The sequence below is a fragment of the Furipterus horrens genome, unplaced genomic scaffold (genome assembly GCF_987537825.1).
Source record: "Furipterus horrens unplaced genomic scaffold, mFurHor1.1.pri manual_scaffold_1, whole genome shotgun sequence".
NCBI classification, from domain to species: domain Eukaryota; kingdom Metazoa; phylum Chordata; class Mammalia; order Chiroptera; family Furipteridae; genus Furipterus; species Furipterus horrens.
In genome coordinates, this window is record NW_028327171.1 from 132,223,929 (window position 1) to 132,236,831 (window position 12,903).

A 12,903-nucleotide genomic window follows, 5' to 3' on the forward strand; every position below is an offset into this window, starting at 1 on the left:
TCCTGCAAAGCTATCATTTAGAATGGAAGGGCAGATGAAGTGCTTCCCAGACAAGGTGAAGCTAAAGGAGTTCATCATCACCAAGCCATTATTATATGAGATGTTAAAGGGACTTACTTTAAAAAAGATCAAAATTATGAACATTAAAAAGACAACAAACTCACAACTATCAACAACTGAATCTAAAAAATAAAAACAAAATCCAACTAAGCAAACCAGAGCAGGAACAGAAACATAGGTATGGGGATCATTTGAAGGGTTATCAGCTGGGAGGGGGAAGGGGAGAAATGTGGAAATGGTGCAGGGACTAAGAAGCATAATTGGTTGGTACAAAATAGACAGAGGGAAGTTAATAATAATATAGGAAAGGGTGAAGCCAAAGAACTTATATGTACAACCCATGGACATAAACTAAGGGGGAAGGGAAGCGTGGTACTGGGCAGAGGGGAGCAAAGGGGAAAAAAATTGGGACTACTGTAACAACATAATGAATAAAACATACTTTAAAAAAACATCTCTAACACAGAAGTTTTTAGAATCCCTAGATCAGCTTCTAATTCTCACGCTGTCAGTCACCAATCTCTCTTGATTGCAGCCCATACGTCTTCAACATTCTCAGGTGTCCTGCTTGTTGCAGACCTTCCAGAATGTGTCACTTTCATCAGATTCTCAACTATCTTTGAAGCATTTGTGTCACACTTTTATTTGCGCTGCACTCATTGCATCATCCCCAAAAGCCTTCTAAATCAGTTGAATAGTTTCCATGGAGGAATGTTCAAGCTTAACACAAAATATGATGCAGATTCATTGCTCTCCTTGCTCAGTCATTTTGAATGCAATGGCCACACAGTACACATGCTCACTCAATGGCATCTACCAACCTCGACTAGTACAATGAAGTTGTCATTATTCACGCATGTGCATTCCAGCCCACTCTCTTTGGCTCCCAGGTTATATCAATGTCATGGAAACCATTCTCATTACGTTAACTATGGCTCCCTTTTTCCAGAAGACCTCATAGGTAGATCTGTAAAGACTCTGGTGCAGTCCTTTGTCAGACACTGCTTGTGACTGACCCCAGGCAACATATTTGGAGCTATCAGTAATCCACAGCATGTGGCTCCCCTCTGATGGGCCTGTTTGTGTGCAAAGAGAACCAGGCTAGGCACCAAGGCTTTTACCAGCACTGGACCTGGTGAATGTCAGCAAAAGTCTCATAGCTCCCAGAGACCTGCATCTGTTGTTAAACTTAATCAATGATATAGCTTCAATCTGTTCAGCACCTGGGCTTACGCTCCACAGGTTGGGGTAGAGTAATTCCCATGGGTGGGGCTATTGCTTCCCCTCAGGCTGATGCCACTTGGAGGGGAGTGCTCTGCCTGAGAAAGATCGCCTCTGAACTGAGAAATGATTAAGCACAGGGATCCTAGTGACTACTCCTTCAGTTCTCTTCCCAGAGCCACCAGCCCATCACACTCTCATCACATGTCTCTACTCCACTCTGCCATCCCTCTTGTAGAGGGCAGGGTAAGTGGTTGCAAACAAAATTTTTGTCATTGGCCCTCTCTGTGTCTCCAGCTGTCTGTCTCTGGCAGACAGAAACACTGCTGTTTTTCATAGCTGGATATTATCTGGGGTCCTTTTCCAGCTCTGGTGCTGTAGCTTGGGAAGCGCAGCTTGCGGTTTAGACCCCACACTTCTCAGCGTGAACCCACCAGCCGCTGAAGTATCCCTCTGGAACTTCAGCTGCTGCTCATGAGAGCCCAGCCAGCCCTCTTGCACCTCCTCCACACTCCCTACCAGTCATGGTGTAGTGAAGTGGTTTATTCTGTTTGTCTGTGGGTATAAGGCATCTCTCCAGCTAGTGTTGTTTCGGTTATTCAGGATGATTTCTCTACAATTTAGTTGTAATTCCATATTGACCCTGAGCAGAGGTTAATGTAACTTCCAATTACTCCTCGCCATCTTTGGTCTCTCTTTACATTTAATTTTAAAATTTATATATAATTGGTTCTCTTTGGACTCTGTTCTGTCTTTTCTTTGACTTGAACCATACTCATTAATTTCTATAACTTTATTTTGTATCTAGTAGGTAAAGTGTGCTTCCACTCTTTTAAAGATACTTTCTTGTCATTCTCACATTTTCTTGGATTTTATTAGATGGATTTTGTTATCATTTTTCAAATTAAAAATAAATCTCTGAACCTTAATATTTTAACAAAATCAAGATCAACATTTATATAGATAATCAATACTTACTATCTACTTAAAGAAAGTATTTCAGTTACCATTAACAATCAGAATTTTTCAGTTTAATAGCACTCTACTTTCTAAATTATATAATCACTTTTTATACTCGGGCTTGTATTTGATAGGTGGCTTCTTGTAGAACCTGATAGCTTCTTTTTTTAATGTATTTATTGATTTTTTTAGATAGAGAAACATTGATTTGTTGTTCCACCTATTTATACATGCTTGGTTGATTCCTGTATGTACCCTTACAGGGGATCAAATCCACAACCTTGGTGTATCAATATGATGCTCTAACAACTGAGCTACCTGGCCAGGGCTACAACCTCATAACTTCTGAATGCTTATTTCTGATTAATAACTACCTATCGCATTGTATCTCAGCCTTCTCTAAGTACTTCAAATTAAATGTGTCCTCTAAATCTGGTCCTCTTTTATTTATTCTCTATCTCACTTATTTATTTGGTCCAGAAGTATTTATTGACCTTCTACAAAGAGAGATACTGGGTAACAGTCAAGAGGAAGAGCCCTAGGCTGCCTATGTTTGATTCTTGGTTCTGCCATGTATTACTTGGCTGACCCTGGGCAGACTAGTTAACTATCTGTACCTTAGTTTCCTTACGTAAAATTGAGATAATAGAATACCTAGGTCACAGGCTGTGTGAGGATTAAATTACTTAATATATATAAAACACAAAGTAGTGCCTGGTACATAGTTAATGTGTGCTGGGTTTAGATAATATAATTTCTATTAACCAGGCTATTGCTAGAGCACTGAAGTAAAACAACAATAAAAGTTGATGGTCCTTGACTTTTGAAGGCATTCTAATAGGGGACAAATTCAAGCAAAAATATTTTTTAAATTGCCAATTACAGTAAGTGCTTTAAGGAAATCAATTGATATTAAGGGAAATGTATGGGTGTCCAATTGGGAGCTATTGCAGTATTCCAGTTGAGCAGTGATACCCTGGGGATAGGTGAAGGCAATGGAACTAAAAAGAAATGGATTCATTTGAGATATATTATGGGAATAATTTAATTTGGTAGTTAAGGGAGAGATAAATCAAGATGAACCCAGGTTACTCATCTGAGTAACTTGCATGATTGTACAATTACTGAGAGATTGGGCAAGGAGCACATGAATTTGGTAGAGAAATCAAGATATTGGTTTAAGATATTTAGGCTAGAAATGTCTATGAAATATCGAAAATGTCAGAAAGGTAATTAGATATGGGAGCCTGAAGCTAGGAGGATGTAAATTATATTAGCTGGACTATTTGAGGTAGCCTTCTAAAAGGTTGTTCCTGCCTCTACAACCATTCTTCCAAATTTTACTAGGTAATCTTTGTAAAACAGCAGCCTGATTAAACGCCAAGAAAAATTCCCGATTTCCAACAGAATAAATTTCAAACTTTTTTAGCATGACATAGAGAACCTACCTCCCTGACCTGGTCTGTTTTTGCATCTTTACCACTTATCACCAGCATCTCATTGTTTAGCTACATTAAACTGCTTAGGATTGTCTGAAACTTTCTGCTTTGCAAATATGGCTTCTTTCTCTCTAGAATATTTTTATCTTGATTCTCCATCTGCAAATTCCACTCTTCCTTTAGTATCAATTTAAGAGTTACATCAAATATTTAAACAAGCTCTACTATGTATTGAGCATTTTTTTCCTCCTAGGTGAAGCCTTCTATGATTGCTTGCTAGGTTACGCAGGGTCAACACTCCCACTTATGTATGGTATTTATATATATGAGTATATGGTGACTCTGAGAGACACACATCAGATTGAAAGATACACAGAGATTAAAAGGGGTGGAAAAAGATATTTTGTGCAAATGGAAAAGAAAGAAAGCTGAAGTAGTTATAGTTATATCTGACAAAATATACTTTAAAACAAAGGTTATATAGTAGGAAGCAAAGAAGGACACTACATAATGATAAGAGAAACAATCCAACAAGAGGATATAATCCTAGTAACCATTTATGCACCCAAGAGAGGTGTAACTAAATATGTAAAGCAAATCTTGATACACATAAAGGGAGAGAAAGACAAAAACAAAGGCATAGTCAGGGATTTTTATATCCCATTGATTTCAGTGGATAGATCTTCCAGACAGAAAATAAACAAGGAGACAGCAGCCTTAAATGACACAGTAGATCAAATGGATTTACTTGATATCTTCACAGCATTTCACTCCAAGGCAGCAGGATATGCATACTTTTGAAGTGCACAGGGAACATTTTCAAGGATAGACCACATGTTAGGACACAAAACAAGTACAATAAATTTAAGAAGATTAAAATCATATCAACCATCTTCTATGCCCACGATGCTATGTAACTAGAAATCAATCACAAGAACACTGAAAAATGCACAAAGACATTGAAGCTAAATAACATATTACTGATCAACAAATGAGTCAACAATGAGGTTTAGAAAGAAATCAAGATAGCTTGAAACAAATGAAAATGAGAACACAACAATCCAAAATCTGTGGGACAAAGGGAAAGTAATCATACAACATGATCAAGCGGGATTTATTCCAGGAATGCAAGGTTGGTAAAATATTTGCAAATCAATAACTGTGATTCAGCATATAAACAAAATGAAGGATAAAAACCACATGATCATATCAATGAATGCAGAAAAAGCATTTGATAAAATCCAGCACCCGTTTTTCATAAAAATTCTCAGCAAAGTGTGAATAGAAGAAACATAACTAAAGGTAATAAAGGTCATATATGACAAACTCACTGCCAACGTCATATTCAATGGGCAAAAACTACAACATTTTCCTAAGATTTGGAATGAGACAGGGATATCCACTTTCACCTCTCTTATTCAACATAGTACTAGAAGTTCTAGCCACAGCAATCAGAAAAGAAGTAATAAAGGACATCCAAATTGTAAAGGAAGTAGTAAAACTGTCTTCCTTTGCAGTTGAGAAGATTCTGTACATAGAGAACCCCAAAGATTCCACCAAGAAACTACTAGAAATGAGAAATGAATTCAGTCAAGTAGCAGGATATAAAATTAATATACAGAAATCAGTTGCATTTTTATATGCCAATAATGAACTAACAAAAAGGGAAATTAAGAAAATAATGCCATTCACAATTGCTACAAAAAGAATAAAATACCTAGGGATAAACCTAACCAAGGATGTAAAGACCTGTATTCAGAAAATCATAAGACACTGAAGAAAGAAACTGAAGAAGATACAAATATGTGAAAGAACATATTTGTTCATAGATAGAAAGAATTAACACCATTAAAATGTCCATGCTACCCAAAGCAATATATAGATTAAACACAATCCCTATCAAAATTTCAATGACATATTTCACAGAACAAGAACAAATATTTCAAAAATTTATATGGAACCACTAAAGACCCCACATAAAAATGAGATCCTGAGAAGGATGAACAAAGTTGGAAGAATCATCCTACTTAATATGAAACTATACTATAAGGCCATAGTAATCAAACAACATGGTACTGGCATAAAAACAGACACGTAGATCAATGGAACAGAGTAGAGAAACCAGAAGTAAACCCACACCTTTATTGTCAATTAATATTCGATAGAAGAAGCAAGCACATACAATGGGTTAAAGATGGTTTATTCAATAAATAGTATTGGGAAAATTGGAAAGATATATGCAGAAAAATGAAACTAGACCACCTTCTTACACCACACACAACAATAAGTTCAAAATGGATTAAAGGCTTAAATGTTAGACCTGAAACCATAAAAATCATATAATAAGACATGGGCAACAAAATCTCAGACATTGCTTGTAGCTGTATTTTATCAGATACATCTCACCAGGCAGAAGAAACAAAAGAAAAAAAGAACAAATGGGACTACATCAAACTAAAAAGTTTCTGCACAGGAAAGAAAAACCTCAATAAAATAAAAAGACAACCCAGAGAATGGGAGAACGTAGTCACTGATACATCTGATAAGGGGTTAATATCCAAAATTTATAAGAAACTTACAAAACAACACCAAAAAAACAAACCACACAATTAAAAAATGGGCAAAGCACTAGAAAGCACTTCTCCAAAGAGGCCAACAGACATATGAAAAGATGCTGAATGTCACCTAATTACCTGAGAAATGCAAATTAAAACCACAATGAGATATCATCTCACACCTGTCAGGATGGCTATCACCAATAAATTAACAAACATCAAGTGCTGACAAGGATGTGGAGAAAGGGGAACCCTCATGTACTTGGTGGGAATGCAGATTGGTGCAGCCACTGTGGAAAGCAGTATAGCAATACCTCAAAAAATTAAAAATGGATCTGCCTTTTGACCCAGCAATCCTACAGCTGAGAATATATCCAAAGAAACCCAAAACACTATTTCGAAAGAACATAAGCACCTCTATGCTCATTATAGCATTATTTACAATCGCCAAGATATGGAAGCAGCCCAAGTGTCCATCAGTAGATGAGTGGATAAAACAACCGTGGGACATTTACACAATGGAATACTACTTGGCCACAAAAAATTTTACCCTCTGTGACAGTGTGGATACACCTGGAGAACTTTATGCTAAGTGAAAAAAGTCAGTCAGAGAAAGAAAAATACCACACGATTTCACTCCTACGTGGAATCTAATGAACAAACTGAACTAACATGCAAAATAGAGACCAACTCATAGATAGTGAGCAGGATGACAGCTAAGGGGTGGAGACATTAGGGAATGGAGGGATTGAGCAAAAAGGAAAAAGGACTCATGGACATGGACAATAGTGTGGTGACTGTGAGGGGGAGAGGGATATAAGGGGGCTAAATGGTATAGAAAAAGAATACAATAAAAAATACTGGAAAACATGCTTAACATCAACATAATTCAATTAACTATAGATTAAATTACTGAGGGATCACTTTTTACACTCAGATTAGATAGAATTAAAGCACGGAAACTCAGTGCTCCAAAAACACTTAAACAGAAAATAAATGAGCACAATCTTTTGAAAGAGTAATTTAGAAAATATAGAGTATTTGTGGCTAAATAATGCTATTTCAAAAAAGTTAGATTTAAGGGATAATCAGAAAAGCCTTCAAAAGAGGAGCTCACAATGTATTCCTTTTAATAGTTAGTAACTGATCCAGCAATCCAACTTTTGGGTATATATCCAAAATAATTGAAAAACTTTTCTTTTAAATCTTATTAATTGATTTAGAGAGAGAAAGAGAGGGAGGGAGGGAAAGACATATCAATTTGTTCTACTTATTTATGCATTCATTGGTTAATTCTTGTATGCGCCCTGACAGGGATCAAACCCACAACCTTGGCATATCAGGACAATGCTCTAATCAACTTAGGTTCAGCCAGGGCCTAAGAATTAAAAATCTTGAGGAGATATTTGCATACCCACGCTCACTGCAGCATTTTTCACAATAGTCAAGATGTGGAAGCAATCTAAATATCTATATCCAGATGAAGGGATAAATAAAATGTACCACACATACAGAAAAAAAGAAGGAAATCCTGTCATGTGCTACAACATGAATGAACCTTAAGGACATGAGGCTAAGTAAAATAAGGCAGTAACAGAAGGACAAATAATGAATAATGCATGATCCCACTTACATGAAGTATCTAAACTAGTGAAACTCTTAGAAACAAAGTAAAATGTTGGTTGCCAGGAGCTATGAGAGGGTAAAATGGGAGATGTTGTTCTGTGAGGTAAGAGTTTCAATTTTGTAAGACGAAAAATTTCAAGAAATCTGTTTCATGACAGGTACATATATTTAACACAACTGTACCATACACTTAAAAATCATTAGGATGTAAATTTTATGTTTTCTATTAAATGTAAAAAAAGTTCATTGAAAATAATGTAATTATCCATTACCTAGGAACTGATTATGTTAGAGACATACAATGAAATACCAGATAGCCATTAAAAAGGATGGCTGGGTTGCTCAGTTTGGTTGGAGTGAAGCCCCATGCACCAAAAAGGTTGCAGGTTCAATCCCCAGTTAGGGCACATACCTCGGCTGTGTGTTTGATTCCCAGTGGGACCACATACGGCAGGCAGCTGATTGATATTTCTCTTTCACATCGATGCTTTTCTTTCTCTCCCTTCCTCTCTCTCTAAAACAAACAGAAATTTCATCAGGTGACAATTTTAAAACAACAAAAACAAAATATTGATATTTTAATCAGTCATATCCACAGCCTATTGTTGAGTTTAAAAATAAAGTTTACAGGGGAGCATTTGAGTTCTTGCTCCCCAGCATATGTTGTCACTTCCACTCAAACTCTTATAAAAAGTTTACAAAGAAGCAAAGTAGTATGATACCATTCATATATGTCTGCACCTATAAGAGGGAGATATCTTTAAGAATATTCACCAAAAAATAGTAGTGATATCTCTGAGTAATAAGATTATAGATTACCTTTATTTTCTTTCATATAGTTTCCTGTGTTTTTAAATACAGTGAATATACATTTTATGAGTGGCAAAAGAGTTCAAAGGAGGAAGTGATTGCCACCATCAGTTCCATAATCCTGGGGTGGAATTTTACATTTCTCTCTCATCATGTTTCTGGCATATACTGGGAGATTAATAAATATTTGCAAGGCAGTGGTTAAGAGTTTAGGAATGAGAGAGACCTGGATTTGAATCTCAGTTCCAAAATGTACTGATCAAGGCCTTAAAGTCTTACTGAACTTCATTGAGCCCCAATTTCTTCAACAATAAAACATCAAGTAACAATACTTGCAGAATATTGCAGGGAAAATGTACTTAAAGCACTATCATCCTGGCTAAGAGGAAATGCTCAATAAAATGATGGCTATTTATTTAACTTGATTTACACTGGAAGAACTCACAAAAGAACTAAGTAAACATTCATAGAAGACTATACTGCTAAATTATACTGAAAATTCCACGTGCGTTAACAAAAAAGAGACAAGGCTTTGTCTAGTAGACGCAATATATCTCTTGGCTGAAAGATATGGTTATATCCCTATATCTAGAAGCATTAACTATAAAATTTATCATCTGGTTGGTGCATAAACCACTCATGAGTAGTGGACAAAGACTATTGGTATTTCAGGAAAAAAAAAGAGAGAGAAAACATGCTTACTTTAATCCACAGGTAGAATAGAGAGAGGGAGTGGAATAAATGCACAAAACATGACTAATAAAAATTAACTTATAGAGAAATTTAAAAAGAACGAGTAATATTACCACTAATTTTCTTTGGCCTCTGTCTTCCTCACCATTTTTGGACAAAGAAGGATCCTGTCTTTTTGGCAATACTCTATCCACAGGTTCTGGTGTAGTGCCTAATTCAATATAAGTGCTAAATAAATATTTACAAGATTATTTATGAAAGTCTCAGTGAGACTATGGGGAGAGGTGAGTTAGAATTTATCTAAGAAATTCTCAGTCAAAATGATACAGAAGTTAAGTGTAAGAAAGAAAGCCATTAGTTTTAGGAGGAAAGGCTTTCTCTGATAACTCCTTCTGCGTCTCCTTCATTCAATGAATTTCTCAAGGTACCTCAAAGGGAACTGTCAAACATCAAGAATACACTCAATTTTATATCTGAAGTGGGGCATAAACTAGGGCTTAATGTGCTCAACTTAGGCTCTGGGCTCCTAAGTTTTTAAATACCCTTACTCATTGGTGTATTACAGTTGGCACCTGTAGCCACTTGTTTGGTGTATGCTTTACTCAACAACAACAACAGTAACGTAACCATTTTTGAGTATTGCTCCTGAGGCCTTCAGTAGCTTTTCTCCTAACCAGCCTCCAGACTTTTGTAAAAATGGGCGGGGCTAGCTCAGAACTTCAGAATTTGTAGTTCTTTTCAAAATGACTACATGAACCCATGCGCACCGAAAGCGGCTAAAGGCATTAGAAGCACCCACAAAAATATATATGTGTGAAAACTAATAGTGAACAAGTCGAAAAAACAACAAGAGTGGGACTCTATGATTGAAGGCTGGGCGGAGAATGGTTTTATGGACATGGGAACTAACCCCCATCCCATTTCACACACTCTTGCTTAAAATACAATTAAATTCTGTTCAATTTCCTATCTCTCATGCAAGGAAGCACGACTTGCCCGCCAGCTCACCCCCAGAAGTCCACACCTGGTGTATTCGCTGAAGACTCTCCAGCTCCCGCCACAGGTTTGGCTTGTGTCCGTCCCAAACCGGAAGTGACTTCAAAAGGACAAACTGAAAGAGTTCAAACAGTTCAAACACCAGAAATCTACAACCCCATGGTGTTCTGAGAAAGCTGTGCGCTGACTACCTTACTTTTCTAGTACTCATCTCTTCTGTTACAGCGGCGAAAAGAATTCACCACAGCCTCAAGACAACTAGCTCTCCTCCCCAAATTCCAAATTATTCAAGTTTGTCCATTCTCATTGGACAACGAGGCGTCAAGCGTCCCTTCCCAAAACTACATTTCCCGTCAGGCTGCCGCAGGAAGTAAACAGAGAAAAGGATGTGGGCAAGGACAAAGCATATTGGGAAGGGTAGTCCGCTCCAGACCGGGGGAGGCTGTTCCCCCACCTTCCCCCGACTTGGGCTAGAGAAACCAGGTGTTTGGCTTAGAACCCGTTACCCCTAAGGGGAGGAGCCAAGCCTTTCCCCATGGAGGGTGAAAATTTTCCTCGACTCATACGAAGCATTATAAATACTCCTTGAAAAAATGGTTTTCTTTCCAACAGCTCCTGGTCAGTGAAAACTCCCAGAACTCCCCCACCTCACGCTCCAACTCGTGGGAAAAGGTGGGTTTTTTGCAAGTGGGCAAAATGGCTGTCTTCTCAGTTTTACCATTGGTTCCCCTTTGCGTCCTTCAAGGGCGGTTACTAACCACCGATTGGTTCTTTTTCCCTTGAGGGTGGAGGAAGACTTGGCACTGCTCTCCCGTGGCCCAAGAGGAGGTAAAGGGGTGGAGAAAAGGCCGTTTGTCTAGATGTGACTGGGTGGCTCTCATATCACTCCGAGGATGTACCGCCTATGATTTGACAACTGTTCCTCAAAGAGAATGAATAGGCGGGGCTAGTGTGTGGTGGGAAGGGGAGGGATTCTGCCAGCCGGGGCTGCTGCTGGAGCCGGTGTCCGGGCTGGTGATGGGGTTAATTCCCTTTCCTAAGACTCTTACTTGCACCCACCCAGCCCCTCCGTCGCCCCGCCGCGCTGCGCTCCAACCGCCGCCTCCTCCTCCTCTTCAGTAACGCGGGTAAGAGATGCCCTCCCCTCACCCCTCCAGTTCCCTGGGAATAACGCGCCTCGCTCCCCTCCCCCGCTGGCCAACCGGTAGCGCTAACGGAGAAGGAGGCAGGCAGGGCAGAGATGTGGTGTGTGAAGAGGTGGCCTCCCGATGGAGCCATTGGCGTACCAGCCAGAGCCCCACCGAAGTGCTGCCGCCACTGCTGCCAGCCCACCGGGAGGTCGGGTTCGGAAGAAGCCGGACTCTCCTGGCCCGCTGCTGTGGGTGCAGCTGCATTTACTACCTTGTTCCCACCACCCCCACCCGGGGACCATGTGAAAAACAAACCCCTCGAGGCCTAGCGAAGGAGGCAGGGGAAAGGTTCCCTAGTCCCTGCCATGGCTGCTGCTGCTGTCTTTGCAACCCCAGGGGCTCGGGAACCAGCCACAGCAGGCCTGCCAGGAGTGGATGCCGTGCGTGGTTCTGCTCTCTCAGATGGCTGGCGCCTCTGCACCGGGCTCCCTGGCCCACCCCACGGCCGCGGTACCCGGCCTTGCACCGCGAGAATTTTTAGAAAGAAAATAAGGCATTCCGACCGGTTAGTGAAATGAAGGTACATCTTGCCTGTGGTACCAGAAAAAGTGCAATGACAAGATTAAAAAGAAAGTTGAATGACTGTCAGTGCCACGGACTCTAGGGAACAGATTTACACACGTTAAGGTTGAGCCTTAGGCTACCCCAAAATCTCGGTGTTTTAAGTTTTTTGTCGTCCTCTCTGTTTTGTTGTTGTTGTTGTTGCTGCTAGGTTCAGAAGACAGTGCCTCTGTTCTTTGAGCTTGCTGTTTGTGTAGAAACTTAGATTGTTCAGGCTGTCATGTCCCATGTATAATAGTCCTGGGATAGACAGTCAACTAAGTAAAAGGTGAAGCGGCACTTTTAGATGATTTTTTCTAATAAAAATGTATGTATGTAGTATATACATAATCTATATCTATCTACCTCTAAGGTTATACTTTGCCTAATTGTAATTCTGAAGAAACCCTTTGCTTTTAGCTTAAATGTCATTGATTACAATAACTTTTAAGTAATGAAAAGATGGTTAAAGTCAAACTAGAAGCCCACCTATATATAATATTTGAAACAGTAAGATCTATTATATTTAATATAGTAGGATACTAGTATGACAAGAGTAGTTGGACACCTCAATTTAACAAAATTTGGTATAGTTGGCCATATTTGAGATCAGAGAGCTTCTTTCTTGTGTATTGAGTGCACATTTTTTCACTCCTTGCTTTTTTTGCCTGGTTAAATATGTCAGTAAATAATGGATTTTTAATTTGAGGAAGACATGCCTGTAATCAGAGAGAAAGTCTAGGCCCACTTCTGAGGCTTGTTACCAGAATAAACAGGTTCTGAAGAAATATCTGAGTTTTGACTAAATGTTAA

The 12,903-nt window shown here is 38.9% G+C and overlaps 1 protein-coding gene across 3 annotated transcripts in view; it reads right to left on the minus strand.

Moving 5' to 3' along the window:
- Positions 1-10,540, minus strand: part of ZRANB3 (zinc finger RANBP2-type containing 3) — a 282,266-nt gene extending 271,726 nt beyond the window's left edge. For 2 of the 3 annotated variants that reach the window (XM_090267113.1, XM_090267104.1), the window contains exon 1: positions 8,274-8,371. In XM_090267113.1, coding sequence (XP_090123239.1) covers positions 8,274-8,308 — 35 coding nt within the window. In that variant the 5' untranslated portion in view covers positions 8,309-8,371. Of the gene's footprint in view, positions 1-8,273; positions 8,376-10,388 lie in introns of those variants that run through there. The other variant, XM_090267121.1, reaches the window with a different exon arrangement.
- Positions 10,541-12,903: the final 2,363 nt, after the last annotated feature.